The 25,389-nt window shown below is 62.6% G+C and overlaps 2 protein-coding genes across 9 annotated transcripts; one reads left to right on the top strand and one right to left on the bottom strand.

The window, feature by feature from the left end:
- Positions 1-1,189: 1,189 nt before the first annotated feature.
- PDGFA (platelet derived growth factor subunit A) lies at positions 1,190-21,037 on the bottom strand. 8 transcript variants are annotated; one of them, XR_009497747.1, is made up of 8 exons: positions 20,448-20,564; positions 19,400-19,529; positions 13,040-13,144; positions 11,385-11,572; positions 5,613-5,739; positions 5,038-5,106; positions 3,546-3,656; positions 1,190-3,207 (listed from the first exon to the last, which is right to left on the bottom strand). XR_009497747.1 is itself a non-coding variant. In XM_059898602.1 (8 exons), exons 2-7 carry the CDS (start codon positions 19,460-19,462, stop codon positions 5,051-5,053), a joined length of 636 nt encoding a protein of 211 aa, XP_059754585.1. In that variant the 5' UTR covers positions 19,463-19,529; positions 20,924-21,037; the 3' UTR covers positions 1,190-3,207; positions 5,038-5,050. The 8 variants fall into 8 exon arrangements, 6 of the variants coding, with proteins under 6 accessions (XP_059754585.1, XP_059754584.1, XP_059754586.1 ...); XR_009497748.1 differs by having other exon boundaries at positions 3,546-3,620; XM_059898602.1 differs by lacking the exons at positions 3,546-3,656; positions 20,448-20,564 and adding exons at positions 17,862-17,958; positions 20,924-21,037.
- Positions 21,038-22,290: 1,253 nt separating this feature from the next.
- Positions 22,291-25,092, top strand: LOC132349917 (uncharacterized). The gene is made up of 3 exons (XM_059898728.1): positions 22,291-22,294; positions 22,801-23,516; positions 23,847-25,092. The coding sequence occupies exons 1-3, from the start codon at positions 22,291-22,293 to the stop codon at positions 23,856-23,858; spliced, it is 732 nt and encodes a 243-aa protein (XP_059754711.1). The 3' UTR covers positions 23,859-25,092.
- The last annotated feature ends 297 nt before the right edge of the window (positions 25,093-25,389 follow it).

Below are 25,389 nucleotides of genomic sequence, written 5' to 3'. Positions count from 1 at the left end.
ACGAGTGCCCGGGAAGGGTCTGAAGACAGACCTCTTGATAAATAGCCCTCCCCAGCCTGGGGGTGCTCAGGGCATTCACTCTGCTTCCCAGGCCAGGGGCCCCACGGGACGATGGCTGTCACCGAGCCCCAGAAACGCTGGCTCCTTCACCTGGGCCGCCCCGCCCAGTCTGGGCCCCAAGACTCAGCTGCAGTTTGTACCCCATGGAATGAACAGAGCTGGCGAGGCCTGGGGGGGGGGGGTCATGAGGCCCGCAGAGAGCACAGAGGAGAGGCCGGGGGGTACCTCCCAGCCAGGCAGGGCCCAAGGCCCACCCCAGGCTTCATGCTTCATTCTCAGAGAGGACGGGGGTGGGGAAGGACGGGATGCCACTTCTCTGGAGGGCAGGGGGCTGGGGTGGCACAGAGGTGGGCGCGCTAGAAAGTGCGGGTGACAGGTGGCCGGGAGGGTGCAGGACGCGTCCCCGAGTTGCGGGCACAGCCCTGCACTCGTGGGTTTGTTGGGGCTGCCACAGACAGCCCTGTGTCCACAGCACCCCCCAGCTCTCCGACTCAGCCCCACGCAGGCATCCCCCGACCTCCTGCCCACCTCCGGCGAGGCCCCAGGAGGGACCTTGCAGGAGCTCCATGCATCGTCTGCACAACCTGGGTAGACGGCTCTGACAGGCCCCCCAGATGAAGCCCATCTCCCCGCTGCACAATTTCACCCCTGGATTCCCCCTCCAATAAGCTTTCTGCCCCCCAGCCCTTCTCGGGCTCTGCTTTGGGGGCCCAGGTTAAGGCTCCACCCAGCACCCCACTGTATAGCCACATCTTTGAATGGCACCCCGATTGCTTAGAGGAAGCTCTCCTCCCCACTGTCTAGTGCACCCAGTGGAATTCCACCCACACAGGCATGGGACAAGGGAGCCGAACCAGCCGAGGGGGCCACCTGAACCCCTCAGTGGTTGATCGGGGGGCAGGTAGGCTCGCCTGGGGCCCTCAGGAGTCCTCGGACTGGATGGGCGCCGGGCAGACACCAGAGCCGAGGCCGCAGGGCCTTCTGCCATCATCTGGGAACGGGGAGCTGGCCCGAGACCCTCCGTTCTGTGTGACACGGTGACAGCCCCCCCACCGACATCCTCCAGCACCAGCGCCAAGGCCCCCCTCCCCTTCTGGGACATTCCTCCTCCCCAAAAGCACACCAGGCCTTTCTGCGCCATCGCTTTAATGGACAGACCATTCATCAGATGGCTTTGCACAAAGAAAGAAAATCTGAGCAGTGTTCGCAGCATCTCACGGGACGTAAATACACAGATCACATGTTTACACATCTAGCATCAGACACGTATCCGCAGCACAGCGTCGAGCACGGCGCAGCCCCAGGACGCCAGCCACGGGGCCGGAAGCAGCGGGCACCCCTCACGGAACCTGCACAGGGGGCGCTCCCCTGTGGGGGGCCAGGGGCCACGCCACCTGCGCCCACCCCCGCACCCACGCGCTCTCGCCGAAAGGCGTCACGCTGCAGCCAAGACCACACCGTGCAGATGCGCTGAAGATGCTCCTTTACAGAATCTCCGTGAACAGGTGAACCCCGGGGACACAATCACCAGAGATGATGACCCCATGGCAACAGAGGGATCCTGACGGTCACACGAGCCCTGAGGCGATGAGGACGGGAGCAGTAGGCCGTGGGCGACGTAAGGCTGGCCATGTCCACTGGCCCACGCACAGATACCGCAGTCAACACACTCTGTGGGATCAATTCTTCCTAGTCCACTTGGCGTCTGAGGGGATGCACGGCTCCGTCTCCGCGAGGCCACGTGCGCCAGCAGGACAGCTCCTTTGGCCGGTTCCCGTAGGTTCTGGAATCCCAAGGGCAGGTCTGGGATCACGGGCCAGCCCAGGACGCTGTCATCTCCCAGTCATCACCCGGGAGCTCCAGCATCCGGGCCACGGGCCACGGGCCATGTGACAGACAGGGCATGGACTCGGCTACGCAACTAGAAAAACGTGGCCACAAATGCTTTTCACATATATGCATTTTGTTAGTGGGTTTGTTTTTTTCCTTTTGGTTCAAAAAAAAAACATGGCAGGCTCTCAGGTGTATAAAACTGGTAATATTAGACAAAAATACAAACTTCACCTTTACAAAAAGACAAAATCAAAAAAAACAACACACACACATAATTTCTGTTGAATACACGTAAAGCGTAACATCTTACCAAAAATAAAGAGTTTAGGTTCTGTCCAAACACCAGCGGCAGCAGCAGGGAGCAACCCTGGGCAGCCACTCTGGAAAGCCACATCCCCAGGCCTGGCCGCAGCAGGTGGGAGGGACTCGGGGAAAGAGGCTCGGGGACGGCATGTGATTGGTTCACGCAGTTCTCTCGAAATGGCTTAAATTAAAAAGTGAGTAAAATGGGGCAAGGAAGAAACACGTAGAGCCAGAAACATTTAGGAAATGATGCATAGGTGGGTATACCATGTTTATTTTAATACATCTCATTTGTTTGCATCCTGCTAGGAAAGGTACCGTCCCACCGTCCTGACTGTTACTGCAGCCTGGTGTTATCGGTGTAAATGTCATCCAAGAGATAATTAAAAAAAAAAAAGAAAAAGAAAAAAAAAAAGCTAGGCAAAGAGTAAAAAGGAAAGCTTAATAATCACTTTATGGTGTAAAAAAAAATCCACTTAAGGCTCTCAGGAAGGTTTCTGTATAGACTTAAACACTACAGCAAGGAGATGTGGTTTCCGAGACATTCCTGGCTCCTGCGTGCCCCTGCAGAGCCCGGCGGCATCCGATCGCAGCCTTCAGAAAGCAGGCTCTGTGTCCTTGGCCAAAGCACCTGTGACCACCCTGGAAAGAGATCCAGTCTGCCGAGACGTCTGTCACTTCCATCCCTCGGGGCGTCCCTCCATTCCAGCAAATGTTTAGATATTTTTGTGAGTGAGTTTTGTTTGTCATGTTTCGTGGTTTTGTTTGCTCTCTTTTTTTTGACAAGGAAGCTTCTTATTGTTTCACCGAGTGCTACAATACTTGCTTTGATGTCACATAAACAACGTATACTGTCTCTTTGTTCTCCAGAGTGTGCATGGAGACAGTTTTCACGGAGGAGAACAAAGACCACGCTGGCAATAAGCACCGTACATAGTAGGTTCAGGAATGTAACACGCCATGTACATCCGTGTCCCGGAAAAGGGCTGCTGGCTGATCCTCACCTCACATCTGCAGGCAGAGGGGAGAGACAGACGCTGAGAGGCCACGAGCACACACACCGCTGCGTGACGTCGACTGTGTGAAACATTTAAGCCAATCAGGGGTGTGCACGCACACACACGCACGCACACACACACACACGCCTCGTGGCAAGTCGTAGGATTCAGAGCTTTTATTAAATTTTTCAAATCAAATATGCCTCATTACCCTTTCTGTAACATCCTGACCAGAATTGGGACTAGGCTCTTGGGATCTCACAGAACACAGCTTCATAGCAAACCCCATTCTCCCATTGTACAGATAGGGAAAACTGAGGCCCAGAAAGGTTCTTATGCCTGTCTCCTCACCTTCTTCTTTCTTCCAGCCTACAGCTTGATGTGATTTCTGGAGCTCCTGCAGCCATCTTGGGCCATGAGGCAACCCTGAGGATGGATGCCACCAGCAAGACAGAGGGGTCTCTGTGACCAGGCAGAGCTACACTGAGCTGAGCTAAGAGCAGCTCTTCCCCACCCTACGTCGCCTGTCTGTTGCTCATCCCAACACTTGTACCACCACGTGCCCACAGCCTGAATGCTAGCAGGGAGGCAGGGACGCCTGCCCCTCCCTTTGGGGTATCAGTCATCAGCTGGCCCATGGAGGCTAAGCCCAGTGGTCATAAACTTGGCAGCACAGGCAGGTATAAAACCAGCCCCTGCACCACAGCCTGGGGACCCAAAAGCCAAGGCTGAGCAGTCGTTTTGGGGCTGCTTCAAGATCTGTCCACGTGGACCTTTCCTCCCCCAGAGGATCCTCCTGAACGGACGTGACCTGCGGGCCTCAGAAGCTCCCGACCTGGCAGCGTTCTGCAGTCACACATCACTCAGCTGGAGCCTGGGCTCCCGGGCACCTGTCTCCAAGAATTCCTCTCACAACTATTTGCTTTGGATGCCATGGGCTCCCACATGCCCAGAAGCAAGGACCAGGCTCTGCAGAGCCAGGCAGGCCAACACGAAGGACCAGGAAGGCTTAAAACTGCCTCCTCCATGGTTGCCCACAACCACTTTCTCCTGGGAAGCCCCTCTGAAAGACCACTTTTCCCAGGGCCCCTTACAGCAGAGGGGTGGCCAATGAGATCAAAGCAAAAGTCACTGGGTCCTTTCACCATTATCTCCACCATAATCTTTCTTCCAGGCCTGGAGTGTAATGTGATTTCTGGAGCTTTGGCAGCCATCTCGGGCCATGAGGCAACTCTGAGGATGGACACCACCAGTCCTGGAAAGAAGTGGGTCCCTGACGATACCTTGAGACTGCCATACATGCTCTGGTCTCCCTACCTTATCTCAACCCTTGTTTCTGGCATGTTATTAGCAGCCAAACACAACTGCTATCACAGTAGCCAACAGCCCTATATGTTTACAAAGCATTTTCAGACAGGATCTACTCAGCCTTCAACAATCCTCATCTGTAATCCCTCTAAGCCTCAGTTTTTTCATCTGCCAAAGGAAGTGGGTAACCTGTCCGAGGTGATCCCAGCGAGTAAAGTCAGAGCTACCCCACTGCTGCTCAGGGAACCCAGATCACTCCGCTTGTGTGATGCCTTTGCCTCCCCAATCAACAAGGACCAAAGCCAGAGCAGGGGCCCCGGAGCAGGAGGGAGCCGTGGGCCAGGTGTCCCGAGCAGCGGGAGGGGAGGGGTTGGGGACGGGAATGCGGAGACCCGCAGCCCAGCCAGACAGCAGAAGCTCGCAGATGGATCAAGGCCAATCAGGGCGCGTCCTCGCCTTCGGGGTGATTCGCTGAGTGATCAGTCGCTGCGCCTCCCACCCCAGGACTGCGGCATGGCCGGCGGCCGGCTCCTACCTGGTTGACCGCGTTAGGTGGGTTTTAACCTTTTTCTTTTCCGTTTTTTACCTGACTCCCTACGCCTTCCTGTTGACAGAAGGGCAGGGAGGGTGAGAGGGCCTAAGGGAGGGCTGTGGGGTGGAAACTGAAGCCGTAAATACCTGGGGTGTTTGTCTTTCTGTAAAACAACTCGATGGCGCTGGCACGGAGACACTTCCTGGTCCCCTCAAGCTGGCCCAACACGGCGGTCACAACGCCGGGCTGCTCTGGGCAAAGTCTGCCCCGGGGGAGGCCAGGACCCTGACTGGCAACGCTGTGGCCAGCGCCCACCACCCGCCGGGGACAGGGCCCTTCCTCGGCCACATCTCACCCACTCACCCCACCAGCTGGGCGGCTGGCTTGACCCGCACAGCGGCCAGACCTCTCTCCCTCCCCAGCAGGTCCCAGGCCACGAGGGCAGCTTAGCAAACGGGCCTTGGCTACAGCCCCCGATCCCGCCTCCCCCGCCCTACCCACCCACCGAGCCCACCGGACGTGGCTGCAGAAGCCAGGCTCCGGACCCTCCACTGCACCATCAGGACGGTGCCCCTTACCCGCCTCCTCTTCCCGGTGGTCGGGGCTCGGGCTGGCGCTCGTGCACGTGCACTCCAAGTGCTCCTCCAGCCGCACCTGCACCTCTTTTAACTTTGGCTTCTTCCTGACGTACTCCACCTTGGCCACCTGCCGAGACAGCAGCCTGCTATGGACAAGCGGCACGCAGCCCTGGGAGGGGGGATGTGCCGGGACCCACCCGGGGTGCGAGCAGCCCGACCTCTGACCTCTGACCTCCTCCCAGTGGGAGAAGCAGGGCTATCGGGGAGAAAACAATGAGCTTCGGTGCAGCATTTGTGGTTTGGTCCTACTTTTTGTTTAATATTTATTTACTTATTTGGCTGCGCCTGCGTCTTAGCTGCAGCATGCAGGATCTTTTAGTTGCAGCATGTGAACTCTTAGTTGCAGCATGTGGGATCTAGTTCCCTGACCAGGGATCGAACCCAGGCCCCCTACATTGGGAGCACAGAGTCTTAGCTACTGGACCACCAGGGAAGTCCCTGGTCCTATTTTAACTTAAAATAAACCTAAAGGGCTCACACACGCCGGGAGAAGGCCCAAAGGGATGCACTCAAGGTGGGAGCTCTGGGTGAAGGAAGGTGTCTGCGCCCACGTTTTAGGGACGTCTGGGACAACGTGTACTTGACTATCAGCGGCTGAGGAACAGGGCCGCCGCTCATGGTGTGCGGCTCGGGTGTCACCCTCCCTCCTGAGGGCTCACAGGGAGGCTGTCGGTCTGGATGCGGATTCTGGCCTGTCATAGACTCCAGACGAGAACCCCTCGGCCACCTGACGTGGGGCCGGGCCCAGCCCTGCAGCCTTGCCCGGGTCCCAATTCCCGGGACGGCCCTCAGGGACACCCACTCCACCCCTCGCTGTTCTCCCGGGAGACAGGCAGGAAGGGAGCAGAGCCCACCCAGCGTTCACCCTGGGCACATGGAGGCCCCGGGGAAGCCTGGCTCGTGGTCCAGAGCTGGCCAAAGTGAACGGGACCCCGGGCCACGAGCAGAAGCCCCCAGCCCAGGGACAGTCCTTCACAAAGAGCCTGGAGGCCAGAAGATGGGAGACCCCCGTGCAGTGGGGTCGGCCTTGCACCCTGGCGACAAGGCCGCCCACCCCACACACGAGCTGGCCCGGAGGCCCGTCCAGGCCCGGCGTGGCCACTTGGCTACACCTTCTGGGCACCTCCCCTGGTTTCCTCTGCGGGGCAGGTACGAGGACCCAGGCCCCCAGGCAGGGGGGGCGGGCTTGCCACCCACCAGACAGACCGGCCATGGGACCAGTGCACGGTCCGGCCGCGCTGCCCCGCGTGGGCCCCTTGGTGAAGGACACACGACACCAGCTGCTCAAGTCTTTAGAGAAAAATCTTATTTTTCTTATCAAAGAAAAACAAACAGGAATTTATGGTTGCACCTGCTTCTGGGTATGCAAGGATTCCAGGCCGGTCTGGCACCTCTGTCTGGCCAGGAAATGGCTACATTTTTTCCCCCAAGAACACGCTGTGAGTATTAAATTCTCAAAAGCGTCCTGCACAATAGCCAAGGCCACAGATCAAGACGCTGACATCCTTGGGACCCCATCCCATTGCCTCGGCCCCCAGACCCATACTGGAGCCTATTGGGGCCCCACATCCCTCCCCTCCTTCCCGCTGTTTGTCTTGGGAGCCTGGGCTGCACCTGAAAAACCTGACATTCAGATTCCCCGCCACGGAGCTGCTGTGTCATGAACACCCCACCCGCGTGTTCCCAGAGCAGACCCACCGGAGACACCATCCAGCAATGCCGTCACCCTTCCAAGCAGGGCCTTGAGGAGTTCCTGCCGCTCACTGGCCCCCCCAGCTGGGCTGCTATGAGGCAGGACGCTCCCAGGAGGGCCAGGGAGAGCCACGCCCTGCAGGGGACCCCCCAGATTATCAGAGTGCCGTCCAGAATAAACACCAGCATCTGCTGAACCCCACGTGCCAGGCCTACGACACTCAGCTACCCTGAGAGGGCACAGCAGCGGCTTGTTTTACAGACGGGGAAACTGAGGCAGCATGAACAGGGCTTGTTTCGCTGGAAGGAGGCCTGGACTTGGAACCGGCAGAGGCCCTGAGCTCACCGCTTAGCCGGGGGACACCCTGAGTCTATCAGGTGAGGGCTCCGGGGCTCCACGGCCGACTCCTGGGGTCATGGCCAACGGACCTCGACCTGGCTCACAGGCAGGTGATCTTTCTCCAGGCCCGGCTTAGGGGTCACAGTGGCACAGAGAAAGCGACCAGCTCCAGGGCCTGAGGCTGATGGGCAGGGCCCCAGAGGCATGTCCACCTTCTGAGGTGCTGGCCTCCCTGACCCGTTAGGGCCCCCCCCAACCCCGGGCAAGCATAGGGCATCCCTACCCACCAGAGGGGAGGGACTCAGGAGCGCTTTATCTGAGACTCACTGTCACTGCCACTGCTTTCTCCCCAAAGCCCCAAACTAGCTCCCCAAACAGCAATGGCTAATGGGGCCCCAGCTGGGACCTCCCACCCAAAGCAACCCCCCAGTCCAATACTGGGTGCAGAGGCCCATACTGGACATCCCAGGTGGACATGCCAGACCCACCTTCCAGAAGCCTGAGGTCTAGCAAAGCAGAGCTGCAGACAACCACCCTGGACATGACCACAGAGCTGGGCCCAAGCTTCTGGAGGCCTGGCCCACGGGCTGCCCTGAAACCAAATGCAGCCCCAAACGTCCAACGTGTGAGGGTCTGGAGGCTCGCCCGTAGGTGGGGACATGGCTACTCAGAGCTGCTCCTTCGCCCTGACCCACTGCCAGCCCATGCCGGGGTCCGCACTGTGGGGCAGGCACCAAGCGCTGATCATGCTGAGCAGAGGGCAGGGAAGTCGGCCCCCGGGACCCCTGCCCACCTGGCAACGCTGGAGGGTCTGCAGGGGCGCCAGGGTCCGCTCCAGATGCCACCCCGAGGGCAGGCCCTGGAGGTCCAAGGCCGCCAGTGAGCTGTGGGCACAAAAAGCCTCATGGAGGTCATGGTGGGGAGCTGGGGAGCTGGGGGGCGGGCCATCGACCCCAGCATGTCCTGACCCAGGGCCTGGGGGCTGCCTTCAGCCGAGGACACCTTGCACGGTTCGGCCACCTGGGCCTCAGGAGGGCAACCACTCCCGGCCTCACCGTTATCTCCCTTCAGTAAGGGGCGCCTCCGTCCGTGAACGACCAGGAGCGTGTCGTCCCTACCGACCCCCAGCAGCCATCACACCACACCCAGCCTGGGGTTCCCAGGGGCCCCCTCCCTGCTCGGCCTCAACCCCGAATGGAACAGGAACGGTTCCTGGCCAGGCTGGGGGGCCAGGCCAGCCTCCACAATGGGCCTCCTGTTCCCACTGACCTCTGTCTCCTCTCTGCCAGAACCCCCAGTGTCTGGGGCCGGATGTTTTCCTGCCAACCTTTGGATGGGTAGGCAGGGAGGGGACGCCTTGCCTGAAGAGGGAGACGGAGGAAGGGGGCCGGGTCTGAGGAGGGCAGCCGGCCCTTGGCTGCAGGACTGGGCCCCCTGGGCAGACGGGGGCCCGGGGGAAGCCCCGGGCTGGCTGCCCCACCCGCCCCAAGCCGGTCGGGCCTGTGCCCAAGCAGAGAGGGACCACCCATCCTCACCCGCCGTGCCGCCAGGATGCCCAAGGAGCTCTGCACACCCACCCGCCCTCAGCGTGTACCAGGGCAGAGAGGCGGGGTTAATGCCCATCCCAGGACCGGACACGCCCTGGTCCTCACACCGCGGGAAGCAGGAGTGGGAGCAGTGGGGGATCCCCAAAGGCTGGAGCCCACGAGCAGAGAGCCCCACTCCATTCCCACTCCCCTGTGCCTCCAAGCCCCTGTCTCATGCCCTAAGGACAGGCCCCAGAGCCCACCTGCAGGACAGTCTAATCTTGGGCACCCCACCCCCATGCCCAAGAGAGAAAGACCTCAGTTACCCAGCTTCTGGGGCTCACAAGACCCGTCCAACACGCCACAAGCGACGACCCCCAGACCCAAGGAAGCAGAGGCAGGCTGGCCGGGCTGGCAGCAGAGACCCCACAGGCAGGGCGGTTAGACCCCTGTTTCCTCCTTTAACTGAGGAAGAGGCAGCGGCGGGGAAAGCAGGGACGCAGTGCTGGGCTGGGGGCCCTACCGCCCGAGTCTGGAGCCCTGAGGCGGAAGCCGGCGCCCCAGGCAAGCACTCCAGGGGCAACTCGGCCCCAAGGGGAGCGCCCGCCTGAGACCGTGGGGCAGCAGGCCGTGGAATTTGCTTACTCCACACCCAAAGCACGCAGAGGACAAGTCCCCAAGGTCAAGTCAAGCCCCAGTTACAAGTCTAAAGTGCTTCTCACGTGCCACCTACAGGGTCCTTAACCCCGCACCTCACTCGGGGGCCAGCGGCCAACTCGACAGGCCTGGACTCACTGACCCACAGGGGATCTGAAATAATTCCCGGCGGAGAAATGAATTCTACTGCACCCCACAACCGAAGGCCTCATTCCGGGAAAAATGGACCCCCCGCCACTGTAGGCCCAGCTGAGAGGGGGCGGGGCTGCTCCACGTGGAAGGTGCCAAGTCCACGCCCCCAGGGTCACACGGGATCATGACCCACCCAGAGCCAGCTTCCGGGGGTGGGGGAGCAGCCCCTCCTCTAGACAGGGACCCCCCCCCAGAACTCTCCAGCCTCAGCCACACTTCGGAGAAGCCAGGAGACAGCCTAGAAGCCTCCCTCCAACCCTGCCCTTTTGAAAACAGAAAGACTGACACCCAGAAGCAGGGAACCTTGCCTCCAAATAGCAAGGCCAGCTGCCCCCATTTCACAGTCCCAGAGACTGAGTCCCAGTGCCTCAGACCCATTCCACAGAAGAGGCAAGTGCAGCCAGAGGGGAGCAAGCCAAGGCCGAGACAGGCTTCCAGCCATCGGGCCAAAAGCCAGACCCCAATCGGGCTGCCCAGTGACCCAAGGAAGCAGAATTTTCCCCCAGGACTCAGCGGAGGAGCCCCTGGACGTGTCATGTGAGCCTGACCTTTCTGCATGCCCCCGGTGCTGCCCTTAGAGGTCATCACGGCCAGCCCCCTGCCTGGGAGAGGGCTTCATGGCAAGCACTGGCCATGTGCTGGCTCCCAGGGGCCCCAGGCGGGCGGCAAAGACATCCAGCCCAAGCCATGGAGCCTGTGGGTCTCCGAGCAAGAGTACACCTACCCGCAACAGGGGAGGGGCCTGGCCCCCAGGACCTCAGCACCCCCAGAAGGTCCCTTCTGGCTAGCACTCCACTGACACGCACGTCCAGTGGAACGGGGGCACCCTCCCAGATTTCAGACGGGGACGGAGGCCCAGCACCGCAGGCAGTGCGCCTGGCCCCTCGGCCTGAGCCGCAGAGGAAGTCAGCCTGCCCCCGACCCCCAGCCTCCCCCCACACCGGGTCCCACCCCAGCGCTCCCTGCCCGTCTCCAGCAGGGTGAGGCCCTGAGGGGACCACCAGCCCCTTGCCGTGCACCACGGCCCCCACTAAAGTGCCCGCGAGACCTCTCCAGGGCCTGGAGGAGAAGTCAGGCAGCTCCCAGCTAAGTGGCTGGACACCTCGCAAGACCCGTTAGTGAGGCAAACAACTGCGTCACAAGATCCGAACTTGTTTCGCGTGACCGACCCGGACCCAAGCCCCGGCTCCGCCCCCCGGCCTCGGTGTGCCTGTCAGAGACACGGGAGCGTCCTCCAGCTCACCAGCACGCCTGGCCGCCCAGCTGGGTGGGGCTGCCCCGGGGCCGGGGGACACGTGGGCTCACCTTGACACTCCGGTGGTGGACGCGGGACGGCTGGCACTTGACGCTGCTGGTGTTGCAGCAGCCGGTACAGCGCTTCACCTCCACGCACGGGGGCCAGATCAGAAAGTTGGCAGACGTGGGGTCCACCTGGCTCCGAGGTATCTCGTAAATGACCGTCCTGGTCTTGCAGACCGCGGGGATGGCTTCCTCTGCAGAGGCAAGAGCCCGGTGAATGTTCTGGAAGCCCCAGGGCTGCAGCAGCTCCCAGGGGCCCAGGCAGGAGCACCCCCATGGGCCACAGCTGTCTCCAACAGGACCTGTCACACAGCCCCCGGCCCAGCAGAGGCAGAAAGACCCCAGCCCCCAACAGGTGCACCCGACTGGCCCAAAGATGAGCAGGGGCTTGAGGGCCGGGAGGGGAGACCCCGGGGAAGGGGGCTGCGGGGAGGCCACCCTGGGGGCGGAGGGCTGGAAATCCCCCAACACCCCGGGGGCTCACACAACCCCTGCAGCCAGCAGGGACGACCGCCTTCACCCCAGTGCCAGGGGGCAGGGGGGTGGGGGGGGGGCGGTCTCTCAGATGCCCCCGCCTCCTGAGGGCCCCCTCCTCCTGCACGTGCATCCTCAGTGGCCTCTAGGCACAAGGCACCAAATCAAGAGGGCTGGGTGCTGGGGGTCTGGCCGACCCAGCGGGGGAAGGGGCTCCACTCACAGCGGCCTGGGGAGCCCAGCCAGGCAGGGCCAGAGGCGGAGCCAGGGACAGGGACCTTCAGTCCTGTGCGCTCTGCTCACAGGCACCCCCTTCATCTGGAGCAGGACAGGCCTCCATCGAGGATCCTGCAGCCCTACCAGAGCACCTGGCCTTGGAGACCGGAATATATGTTGACAACGGCAAACGTCACCTGGGGAGGGCCCGCTGGCCTCAGCTAGGGATCACTTACCCACACACCACGCCCAAAGGTACAAGCTATAAAATCCATATCCTTGGAAGAAATAAAGCTCGGACAGAGGGAGTCACGTGCCCAAGGTCACACGGGGGATGGGCAGCAGTCGGGACCCCCAGGTGGCAAGGGAGTGGGTGGTCACACACACCCCCCCCCAGCTGCGCCCCTGGGGCAAGATCTTCCCTCAAGGCTGAGCCTGGGGCCCCAGGAGACCCCCACCAGCTAGTCACTCCTAAAGGGACCAGGCAGACCCAGGGGTGCTCTGCGAGAGGGAACAAACCCTGCGCGGGGGCCGGGGGGCCAGGCCTGAGCGGGCTGGGGGCCCTGGGAAGGGCCCGCCAGGCCCAGCACGGCTGTACCCACTGCTCTGCGGCGCAGCTGGGAGCACGGGGTGCTCCACGCTACGAACTGGAAATCAAACACAACCCGTCTTCCAGCGAGGCTGTCTCCAGCGCAGGCCCCAACAAGACCGGGCACTTCAGGAATTTATGACGGCTCCCCCCTCCTGGAAACTCTCGGCCCAGGCCAGGCCTGCAGCAGTGAGCAGGCGGGCTGCAGCAGGGAAGAGGGACGCGCGCGCGCGCGCGGGGGGCCCTGAGCGGGCTGTGCCTTTGTCTTACAGAGAAGAGAAGGGACGGATCCCCCGAGGCCACGGTTGGGGGAATGGGGGAGAGGGCAGGCCCCAGAGCCCCTCCCGCAGCCCCTCACCGCCCCAGCAGTCCTGGGGCTCACCGATGCTTCTTTTCCTCCGAATGGGCACAGGCCGCTTCTCCGGCGCATGCTTGGCGCCATGGCCCCCGTGGGCTCTCAGGCTGGTCTCCAAAGGCTCCTCGGCCCCTGCAGGTAGAAACAGGAGATAGCGACCAGCCGCCCACACCTGGGCACACAGGGTCTGTCCAGCCGCACGTCCCTCCCCAGACCGGACGGGGTGCCTCCACACCCACAAGGGGGGCTTCAAGATGTGCACAGGATGAGACTCCCAACTGCCAACAATGTCCCACCCACCCCCGCGCAGCTGACACGAGGTCCCCGACACACGTTGCCCCTGCTGCACGTCACCACGAAGCCGAAGCCGAAGCCGCAGCTGCAGGCCAGTGGGGAGGGGGCTGCAGCCAGCCTGCCCCATGGCTCCTCCTCAAGGAAGCGCAGGTGAGGGCTGAACCAGGTAGGGAGGCACCCGAGGCCAGCCCTCCCTGCCCAGGAGACCAGAGCCAACAGGCCTGCTGCTCCCAGCTGGACAGGGGACCTTGGACAGCGGGCTGGACCGAGGACCAGCAGAGGCTGCTGCCGCGACTCGTGCACTGCACGTGTCTCCCTCCCCCACCGCCCTCACTTAAACCAACCCTCGATGAGCATCCTGGCCTTCGAGGGGTGTCGGAAGCAAGGCCAGACTGGGCCTCAGCCAGACCCCACTAGTCCCTGAACTTGGCCCACTGCAAGGAAGAGGACACGAGAACCGGGAGCGGGGAGTCAGGAGTCTGGGTGCCTGTCGGGGGGACGCAGCTTTCAGGAAGCAAAGTGCTTTGCCATCCAAGTATCTAAGACCTGCAGAGCAGTGGCCTCAGAGCCAAGGTCACAGCTGGGCCTAGTCCCCCGGACTGGCTACAGTCCCCTCGGTATGCACACCACCACCCTCTCTGTCCCCAGGGACCCCAGAAAGGGGGTGCAAGGGACACAGTCCTGCCACCTGCCATCTGGCCTGACCCAGCCCAAGGACAGCGCCTGCACCTGGATGAAGTGGGTCACACTTGGCCTCCCCACCCTGGCCTCCAGACCCACTGGGGGATCTTCCCACTTCTCCCCTCCGTCGCTGCCTCCCCCATAGATACCCAGGGGCAACAGGTCCCGAGAAGGCACGCCCCAATAGTCAGCAGCTGCACAAAGATTTCCCCCTCTTGCCACCCCCCCACCCCAAGAAGCTCCAGTGGTGTCCTGGCCACCAGCTCAGACCAGAGGCCCCCTCCTCGGTGCCCGGCCCACCTAGGCCTTGGTGACTGTCCACACACCCACAAGTCTGGAACCTGCACTCATGGGAAATGGAGCACGAACGGGGCAAACGCGCTGGGAATGCAGAAGACATGCCTGCCTTGAATGCCGGCGTCCAGGAGAACCCAGCTCTTCCCTCAAAATGACTCAATGTTCCACTGCCACTAATTTTTTTTGAGACCCAAAATAAGATCAGAACAGAACTACTCATGCAGTAAGAATTTCCCATCAACCAACTGTTACAAGAAACATTTTTTCATGAAAAAGTGACATTATGAGTCATGTCCTGGTGGTGGCCATCTTGCCATCGCCAAACCCAGAAGCAGCTGGTCCATCCTGAGCTTCTAAGAGAAAATGGAACGGCAGCAACCCGGGCTGCACTCCCGCGCCTCACTCTAGCCAGGCGACAGCCGCCTCCTGGGATGTCACGGCACCCTGTGTGCAGTAGGTGCTGCCACTTCTTCACCTCGGAGGAAACTGAGGCCTGAGACGTGGAAGGACGAGCAAGGCCGACGGCCGGCAGGAGACCCCAGGGGCCCGTGGCCAGACCCAGACCGCCTTCCGCCCAGGCCTCTCGCCCCCAAATAAGCAGAGAAGACACAGCCTCCTCCCAGTCCGTCAACTGTCCTGAAACCTGAACCAGGGACTCGATCTCAGTCAGGAGTAGAGAGAGAGCTCCCGGTCAGACAAGCTCATCCACTGCCCCATCGAGATGGGTGGTCTGGAAACGCAGCTCGGACCCGCTGACGCGGAGGCAGCCCTCTGATTTACGCAGGTCGAGATGCAACTAGTGGGGACTCCCAGGAGAAGGCCACGCGTGAATCATGCCCTAAAACTGCTCTCAGAACAGTTAATCAACGGTTTTCCCTTTTGTCTGTTATGCACACGTGTCCAAAGGATGGGGAGCCGTCCTGCAGCCATCCGTCCTTGAGGAGCGTTAATAGCCGAGATGGGATATTTATGTATCAGTTACTCAATGACCACGGGCGCCGGGCCAGGCTGCTCAGAGAACAAAGCTCCCAGCTCCCGCCACGGCTCTGCTGAATGGCCTGCTCTCAGCACACCCGACACACAGGCCACAAACTTCACGCTACTGGCCATTCGAAGACCACATGCTGGTCTCTCCACCCAAAGGCCACACGTGAAAAACCAACTGCCCGGTCCTCGTGCACGCTTGCAACTCGCAGGCGCTGGCACAGGAATCCACCGCCTCGGGGCCTCCAGCACAGCTTCTCACCTGTAAAATGGGAACAGGGTCCGGCTACTGGGAGGAGGCCACGCCCCCACCTGCCAATCACACAGCCCCGCCCACTCGGGAGGAGCCACTCTGTTAAAGGAGCCTCTTTCCTGCTTCCTGGGCGTCAGCCTGGAAGAGCCCCCTTTAGAGTTACAAAGAAGAGTAAGGACACCCAGAACAACGGGTCTCCTCCGCACCCAGCCCCATCCTCACTGATCCCAGACCGGCCTCTGACTGGACCTGGTGGGGAGTCCTGGGCCTGCGGGGCAGCTTAATCCTCCAAGAAATGACCCCACAGCTGTTTGCAACCTTTCCTAGCAGCCAGCTCCATTTCTACTCTTCACGTTGGATAGAAACAGAAATCGGGGAAAAGACACCCCCCCAACCCCGCAAAACAAGCTATAGAAGCAAACAGCTCAGGTCAGAGCTTCCATATCTGTGAAAGGGGGACTAACCAGGATGAAGGAGACCCACTTTGGGGTTTGTATCACAAAGGGTCCCAGAGGGGCACGGCTGCTGAGCAAGGGAGACCCTGGGGCCCCTCCAATGTTCTCACCCCAAAGTTTCCCAGGCACTAGGAGTCCCACTCTCAGACCCCAGATCTTCTGACCGGGGTGGGGGGGGGTGACGGGGGGAGGCGATCCACTCTCTCCACCCCCTGGGGCAGGAGGGAGCCGGGCTCCCGGGGGCTTTTATAAGGGGGCAATTTGAAACCAGCCTGGAGAACCGGCTGGTGCACCCTTACTTTTTCTGTTTGGACCCTCCAAGGAGGCGGTGGACCCAGAAGCCCCCAGGTCAGGAATGCTATCAGCATGACCCCAGAGCTGCAATGCTAAAAGCATTCATGGGTGGGGGGTGGGGAGAGGCGGGGCTGCGGAGACCAGAATAAGAATGGTCCCAGCAGAAAGTGAATGGCCCATTTCCCAATGGCAAACCAAAGCTGGTCCTGCAAGGAGGCCCAGCCTTTCCCAGGCCTCGCTTCTGCCAGCCAGAAAAAAACCTCTCTGGGAGCCAGTCTCCCCACTTTCCCAAATCCATCAGGGAGCAGCAGAATGCAGGCAAGTGTTTTCCTCGGCTAACCACAGCCAAATCCTTTCCCCCAGGGTTACACATCAAGGAACCAGATCAAAATCCCCCCCGGCCCAACTGTGATCTCCAAGTGAAATTCTACCCCCTTCCTGATAAGGATCAGCCAAAGGATTTCCTGGGTCAAGAAACTACAGAAACCATCGCCCTTGCTAGAAAATGGTTTTGGCATGAAATGAAAATAGTTCAGGCCTCTCCACCACCATAATTAGGTACAAATTTCCAAATGACTAGACCATGTGATTTTACTTAATTCCCCCGCCGCCCCCCTTTTTCAGAGTAGTTTGCAGTGAGAGAAAAATCTTCATTTCACGTAAAATTCTTCCAACCAACTCCTACTGACTTTAGTTGCTCCATCTGACAAGTTCATTTGGGACCTCTTTTTATCCAGTCAACAGTAAGTTTTCCGATATGAGTATCTCCCTAGCTAACTCACATTGGCGTTCCTGCCACAAAAATGTGGGCCAGAATCCCTGTCCTGTAGGAAGGGCCTTCCTCTGGTCCACACCCAAGCGCAGTCACCCAACATCATCAGGCTCCCTGCCCAGCCAACCTGGGTCCCTCACCACCTTTGCCCACCTGGGGCCAGTCCAACCCTGCCACTGACACTCAAAAGAGCTTCAGGGTCCTCTTGTGGAAGAAACTGTTTTCTAAAGTGGCTCAGCTCCAGAGCCTGAGGGGGAGCCCCAAAATAGTCCCCAAACAGCAGATGTGTCCAAGGCGCGCCTTTTTATTGGCTCATGAAAACAGAAAGACACGGGCCTCCTACAACCACAAAGGCCCAGCCCCACGTCAGGAGCGGGGCAAGTTCGCAGTGATGACAAAGGGGCCCTGCCGGGGCGGGGGGGGGGCACCGGTGCACGCCTGCCCGACCGGCGCCCAGGGCCTGGGCCGGCTCCCTCGGGCAGGCCCCGGGCCGCACACCTGGCCGGGGCGCCGGCGCCCTCTATGCGGCTGAACTTTCTGTGACACACTGGGCATTTTCCTTAAGTGCAAAAACAATCCCTGGGCGAGCGAGCAGCCCTCGGCCGCAGCCGGGAGAGAAAGTGGTGATTGGAAGAGAAACTCCTGACTCATCCGCCTGGGCTTTTATGGCCCGGGATTGGATTCTGACCTTTCGGTGCGCTCCTGCTCGGCGCCCGGCCCGGCCCGAACGCGGGAGGCGGCGCGGGGCGCACATACCGCCTGCCCGCCTGCCCGCCGCCCGCGCCCTCCCCGCGCGCCGAGGGAAGGGGCGCGATTTACCTACGGAGTCTATCTCCAGGAGCCGCTGGAGGTCCCGGATGCTGTGTATCTGACTGTACGCCAGCCTCTCAATGACCTCGCGGGGGATCTCGGCTTCCTGCAAGCAGAGCAACACGGTCAGCGCCCCGGGCCGCCCAGAGCGCCTGGTCCCCGGCCCGAGGTTGCCCCGCCCCAGCGCGCGCGGGCGCCTCGCACGCAGGCCGCCCGACCCCCAGCCCGGGCCCTGGAGCCTGAGGCCGGGGTGGGGCTGGGTGAGACCCCCATTTCTCCGTCCCCAGCCATGTCTGCCCTTTGCAAAAAGAAAGCGCTCCCCACCATTAAATTAAAAAAAAAAAACAAAAACCACTCGGCCCCTCCGCCCCGGGGTGTCGGTTACAAGAGGTCTGGGGCAGAGAGGGGCCCAGGGAGTTGCTGATCTAACAGTGAAATCAACATCTAGGAAGATCAAGTTGAAATGCGTCACGGATGGGCGACGAAAGTCACGGCAGCCCTAACACTTTAATCTACCCTGGGGCTTAAATTTCACACCCAGAATCCCGGGCCGAACCTGCGGGGGAGAGGGTCTCTCGTCTGCAAACACGCGCACGCACACACACTCACACACTCGCCCCACCCCGGGCTCCGGCCCAGCCGCGGCCCTAGCGCCGACTAAGACGCCCCAAATCCAGCCGCGGCTGGGAGGGGCTGCCAGGGAACTTAAGGGTTAAACATCTACCTCTCACAGCTCCGGGTCCCCGCCCAGACCACCCCCACCACTCGGCCTCCCCCCCCCCCCACCGCACCCCCCCACCGCCAACCCCGCTCCTTCCTGATTTTTAAAGGGAGTCGGAGGTAGCTGGGGGGTCTCAAGCACTAAGTTCCCACGACGGGGTGTAGAAAGTCATTCATCACAGCAGAGCTCCCGGGGATTCGGAATTCGAGATTGGGGGCTGGGGGTGGGGACGCGGCTGGTGGGAGGGCGAGGGCGCCTGGCCCAGCCCCGGCTCGCCTCGCTCAGCCACCTGTAAGCAGGCCCAGGGCGGGCGGGACTGCGCTGGCCCAGCCGCCCCTCCGGGCGTGGGGACCGGGAACCCGGGTCTGCGGCTCCGCGCTGGCCACCCTGCCTGCCGGGGGCTCCCGCCGCAACCGCCCCTACCTGTTTCTCGGCGGCTCTTCTACCTTCCCTGACTCCGCTGGCTCACACACACACACCCCCTTCCGCGCTCCCCGCACCCCGATGCTGCCTTGTCCGCCGCGCCCCGGGTTTCCCTCCTCGGAGAGGAGCCCGCGCCCCCCGAAGTTTCTCCCCACTCGTCCACCCAGCCGCCACTCCGTCCCTCCACGGCAGAGCGACGCAACACGCTGGAAACTCACCAGACACACTTAGGCATGGCAGAAAATAGAACCCAGTTGGGAAAATTTAAAAATCGACCACGCTAGCAGAAATCAAAATGCGCTCTGCAGAGCCCCAGAGCCCGGGCTCCTCGGCCCGCGAGCGGCCGCAGGGGGCGTGCGCAGGGGGAGTCGGAGAGAGGACGGGGCGCGGGGGTGGCACCCACCTCGGCCAGGGCACTGGCGAGGTATCCGCAGCCGAGGAGCAGCAAACAAGCCCAGGTCCTCATCGCGTCCCGAGGCGCTGGCGGCTCGGCGGGGTGGCGAGGCCGCGGGGCGGGCGCTCCAGCCGGGCTCCTGTGGCGGCGAAATTCAGTACCATCCCTTAGGGAGCGCGGCCCGGAGGAGGGTGGCGCGGAGAGCAGGGAGCCGACGGAGCGCGCCAGGCGCGAGCAGCGAGTGCGGAGAGGCAGGCAGCGCCACCGAGGAGGAGGAGCAGGGAGTGCGCGCTCGCCGCGCCCGCCGCGCCGGGAGCCTCCTGGGCCGCCGGGTAGGGGGTGGGGACGGAAGGGGCGGAGGGCGGGGGCTGGGCCTCTTCCTTGGTGCGTTCCCGGTGCTGGCCGCCGCCGCGCTCGCTCCCCGGCGCTGGCTCTAGGAGCGACCAGGCCGGTAATTCTGCATATTTGCGGGCGTCAGCCCCGAAAGGGACCCCGGAGCGAGGCTGGAGCCGCTGCCGCCGCACCACCCATCACCTGTCTGGACACCCGGCCAGGCCCGGCGCGGGCTCGCGCTCTCCCTGCGGGCTGCGGGAGGCCCTGCGCGCCCGCCGCCGGCCCCGCGCTCGCCTCCGGCCTCCTCTAGTCGCCGCCGCCCGGCCGGGCACGGCGCGGCCCAGCACGGCGCGGCCCGGCGGCCTGCGTGCGCCCCTCCGCGGCGCGCCCTCGGCTCCGGCGCCGCGCTCCGCCCTCCGCCGGCCCGAGCCGGGCAGAGCCCGCGGCCGCTCCGCCTGACAGCCGCCGCCCGCCCGGGGCCTCGCCGCGCGGGCCTGAGGGCGGGCGCAGGGCCGAGCCGGCGCCGCCGCCGCCGCCGCCGCCGCCGGCAGGAGAGGAGGAGGAGGCGCGGGCAGGCCCGGCTCGCCGGAGTTGTGCGGGCTCCGCAGGGCGCGCGTGTGGAGCCGGCCGGCGGCGGGGAGGGGGTTATAGCGCCGCCGCCGCCGCGCCCCTCCCCCGCCCCCTCCCCCTCGCCTCCCCCGGATTCCGGGCCCCGGACCCGCACCTCGGAAGCGTGCGGGGGCCGCACGGGCCGGGCAGGGCCCGGCCGCCGCCGCCGCCGCCGCAGTGAGCACACACACGCGCTCACGCAGGCAGTAAAATCCATCAAGGCCCCGCTCCCGGCCCCGAGCACAGCCGCCGGGGCTCCCCGCGCGCCCCTCCCTCGAGCTTGCCCACCCTCCAGTGCCAGCTGCAATCCTGCAGCACCGGACGGGGAGGGGAGGAGGCCGCCGCCGAAGTGCCGCCGTCGCCGGCTCGCCTCTCTCGGGCCCCAGCGGCGGCAGAGGGCAGCGCCCAGAACTGCTACGCCAAAAAGGGCAAAAGCGAGCCGGCCCCCGCCTCCCGCCCCCCGCCCCGGCGCTCCGGCCTCTTTCCACGGTTTGGATCATGGGCCCCTGCCTCCCCCTCTCCATAAAAGGAGGGGGAGTGAGTCTCTGGTGAGAGGTGGGGCGGGTTTAGGGGCGCGTCTGGGGCACTCACCTGGCGGCTGCCACGCGCCCCCGCCCAGAATCCGATGCCTGGGGCGTCTGACTGAGGAACCTCCACCCACAGTCCGCGAGGGGAGAGCGCCCAGGTCGGAGGAGGGGGCTGCAGCGTGCCTCGTCCCCACCCTGGGACCCCTCATCCTCCAAGTCCCCGCTGCCTCGTGGAAAGCCGGGCGGCGGCCTGAGCCGGGAACTCGAGGGGGTGGAAGGCAAGGAAAAGAAAAGAGCCGCTCATGAGGCACCCGGGAGTCTGAGCCTCCCGCGCCGGGATCCGCTGGGCGCACAGAGCGCCACCTCCGGCCGCGGCGCCGCACAGAGCGATGCGGGGGAGAGACGCGAGGGAGGCCGAGGCCTGAACTGGGCCGGACGGCTCCCCCGCCACCAAAGGGCGATGCGCCGGGCTGGATAGATTCCGCCTGCCTAGACCTGGCGGGATCGCACCCCGGCGGCGGGTCCCTCGAGGGGGCGGACGAGCCCCGGCATCAGGGCTCGAGGGGTGACGGGCCAAGCGACCCCGAACCTAGACGGCGAGGCCGTTAGAGGCTAGGAGACTGCCGAGCGGTGGGTGGCCGACGGAGAATTCCGCCCGCCCCAGCCCTCCACCCCCACGCCCCCCATCCTGTGGATTAGGCCCTTGCCCGCCGCGGCCGCCCTCCCGCCAAAGGCAGTAAAGGCGCAGCCCCGCAGGCGGTCTTTCATCCTCGGCTCGGCCGGCTCTGGCATTTCAAAGGCGGAGTCCAGTGGGCGCTTGGGGGGCGCTCGCCTTCCCCCAAATTCCTGGGGGGAGGGGTGGGCCCCTCCTGCGATTCCCAGTGGGCCGGTGCTACCAGCGCTCTTCCACTGGCCTCCACACACCTGCAGCCCCCCCAACGCACCTGCCTCGTCTACCGTAGCCCCACCTGCGACCTCCCCCGTCAAGCGCGCTTTCAGGGGTCAGGATGAAGGATGACCGAGGCAGAACTAGGGAAACCTTGGAACCGTTTAAAAGCACGTTAGAGCCAGCCCCTGTCCAACCAGGTGGACCTCCACGGCTTCGGAGGGAGACCACTGGACGGTTTCTGGAAGGCCGCCAAAAGCACACTGCCAGGACAGGCTGCACCCCGAGCAGAGCCCTCCGTGGCTTACTCATCCTGATTGTTGACTGCATCACGTCTGGCTGAGCCTCGGATTCCTCGCAGGCAGAGGGGACCCGAGGACACTTCTTTGGGGTGAAGGGACTCGGTTTGATAGTGGGTGTGGGAATGAAAGAGGAAAGGTCACCTTGTATTGCAGGGGGGGCGGGGGCAGGGGCCCTTCCGGCTCTAACCTCTGTACAGAGGCTCGCTGGTTCCTGGGTGTCCCGACACCTTTGAGCAAACCTCGATGGGTGATTCCCTCTGTGCCCCATCCCGGCCTGGCAATTCAGGGGCTCTCAGTTCGAGTTTGGGGCGGAGGAGAGGAGATCTGGGAACGCGGAAAGGGGGGCCGCCTTCTCCGGGAGCTCCAGCCAAAGCTAGGCGGGGAGAGGGGCAGGCCTGGGTGCATCCACCACCGGGACTGGAGATCTGCGGGGGGGCGGCGCCGGCATCCTTCTAATCGCTGGCCGCTATTAAAAATAAAACCGCGGCGCGTTGTCATAGCGACCACGACAACAGCGGCTGCGCGAGGGTGGCACAAACTTGTGCAGCCGCGCGACAGCCGCTTTGGGGGGAGACTCGGGGCACGACGCGCGTTGGCGCACCAAGGCCTGCCCTGGGGTGGGACAGGGACCCCCAACCCAGCCCGCCCCACCCTCCCCCCGGATCCTCGGAAGAAACTGGCAGAAATAGATCCCTAGAAGCTGTTTCCTAGACCTTGGTCTGTCTTGACCAAGAGGTCACCAACTTGGATGAGAACCCACGCACGCGTGGACTCCGGGCCCTGGCACCTCTCCCCGACACCCCTCCCCGTTTCACACTCTGGCGTCCTCATCTCTGGAGAAGGGGGCTAAGTGGGAAGGCGGTGTCGGATGCTCGGCGGGAGAGGGGGCCTCACTCCGGAGGCCGGGCGCGTGGGGGCTCCAGCACCTGCCCCTGTCGGCGATCCTTGCAGCTCAGGCGTGGTCACATGCTCCTTTCTGTCCGGGAATCGAGTTTCACTTCCAGCCGCTATTAGGCGGTTCACACGGTTCACTGCGAACATTTGATAAAGAGGCTAAATATACATCGGAGGCGGAGGAGGCGTGGGCGGCGGTGCTGAGCGCGTGGGCGCGGCGCTCCAGGCTCCGCGGGGCATCCCTGCCCAGGGCGGGAGGCCGGCTTGGACCCCCGACCAGTTCCCCGCCCCGCGTGCCCACCCCCCCCCGCCCGCCGCCACACACACACACAAATCGGACCCCAGACCCGGACACGCGACCCGGGCAGGCAGCGGGCGCCCCCAGGCCAGCCAGAGGGCCCCTGGCGGAAGAAGGGGGCGCTGCGGGGAGCTCCGCGGGTGGCGGGGGGAGGTGCTGGTGGGCGGTGAAGGCGCACCTGGCTGCCCGGGTCGTCCGCTCGCCCCCGGAGCCGGTGCTTCCGGGCTATCTCGGGCGTCCCCGGCGCGCCCCGACGTGCCGCGGACCTATAATTAAGGTGAGTCAGGTGCTCCGAATAGGCGCAGAGGGGGGCTCCCGGCGCAGCTGGGGTGACTGTCTGGCCGTCTGCCCCTCGCTGGGTTCCCTCGGGCACCGCCCATGGCCCCCGCACCCTGGGAGGAGAGGGAAGGGCCTTGGCCGTTCCTCAGAGGTGGTGGGGGGGGGGCTTCATTAAGGACCTGTCAGCCAGCCCAGCACTTGGTGGTGCGCAGCCAGCATTTCACCCTACAGCCCCCCTCACCCCACTCCCGCTCTGCCCCGTGCAGTGCCTGCCTGGGACCTGGCACCAGCCGGCGCTCCATTATTGCTCTCATCATTTTTTTCACAGTGGGAGTCATGACTAATATCTACTGGGCACCTCGGTCCCTGAGTGACCCCTAGGAGTGGAGAGCTGCCCCACCTCCCATTTGACAGATACCAGGAAGTCAGGCGTTTGCCCACAGCGGCAGAACGCTGTCCCAGGCGGTCGCTCCTGGGCCGTGGCTGCTCTGGACGAGCTCTCCCAGCGCTCCAGAGGGGACCCTCAGGCCAGCTTGTCCTGCACCTCTCAGACAGGCATGAAGGATGATGTGGCCACCTGGCAGTGAAGGCGCCAGGACTGGAGCCCACGTCCACCTGATCCCCAGTCCCAAGGTGCTCTAGCTGCCCTCTGCCCCTTGACCTTGGCCTTGTTGGGGTGGTTTGTCCCTGCACTGCCTTGAGTCTGTTCTCTCATCTGAAAAGTGGGGGCCGATAACTTCACCATGCATGGCTGCCCCCCGCCATTGAGCCTCCTGCCCAGGAAGGCAGCAGCCTTGCGCACACCTGCAGGGCCTGGTGCCCTGAGGCAAGGGCACAGCCGCCCAGCTGCCTTCATCTGGGTGGTGCAGGTGGGGGCCAGCTGGGCATCCAGACCCAGGCCTCCGCCTGGTGCCAGAGCAGATTTCAGAACAACTTGTAATGACGAAACAGCACATTTCCCTTTATCTCTGGGAAGGATTTCTTGGTTCAGGGCAATTAACCCAGGAGCAGCCTCAGCTGAGTGGGCACCTCTCCTTGAAGATCGAAAGTGCCGGGCGGGTGTTAATTAAGTCGTCATCTCAGGCCGCCCCAGGCCCCGGCTCGGGATCAGGCCTTTCCAGTCCAGCCTCCCCAGAAAGGGAGATGAGCCAGCCAGCAGCCCAGGAGGGCATTCTCAATGTTGATTTTAAATCTCCATTAAATATTTTTATTTTCCTTTTTAAATACACAAACAGCAATGAAGTTTTAAATAGCATACGAGCCCGCAATCGTTTTGTGGCTATTTTGTGAATGAAGACCCACGGGAAGGGGCACTGGGGAGGCTTCAGGAAGCGAGGCCAGATCTGGACTGTCCAGGACAGGAGACACTAGCCACGCAAGGCCATTGGGCATTTGAAACATGGCCGGTCTGAGCTGTGATGTGCTGTTGTTCGTGTAAAACACACGCAGCCTCCAGGACTTGGTATGAAAGTGAAGAGTGTAAAATTTCTCGTTAATAATTTTTCCATTAATTACCTGTTGAAATGATAAGATTTTGACATATTGAGTTCAGTAAACTGTATGATTGCAATTAATTTCACCCGTGTGTTTTTCCTTTGTTTAATGTGTTTACTAGAAAATTTTGAATTCCACATGTGGCTTTAATGACGTTTCTACTGGACAAGGCTGGTCTAGACACCCGGAGCTCATATCTACTCGGTAGAGCTAAGCAGGTGAGTGTGAGTGTAGGGGGCGGGGTGGGGCATGTCCTGCCCTGGAAACCCTGAAGGACCTGGAGACCAGCAGAGCGGGGGGTCTGCTCTGCCCACCCCCCGTTGCCTCATCTGCCATATGACCTTGAGCAAACTCTTTAGCATCTCGGAGCCTCAGCT

Source organism: Balaenoptera ricei, chromosome 15, assembly GCF_028023285.1.
Source record: "Balaenoptera ricei isolate mBalRic1 chromosome 15, mBalRic1.hap2, whole genome shotgun sequence".
NCBI lineage: Eukaryota > Metazoa > Chordata > Mammalia > Artiodactyla > Balaenopteridae > Balaenoptera > Balaenoptera ricei.
Note: the sequence above shows the minus strand (reverse complement) of the source record. Positions and strands in the feature narration are given on the sequence as shown.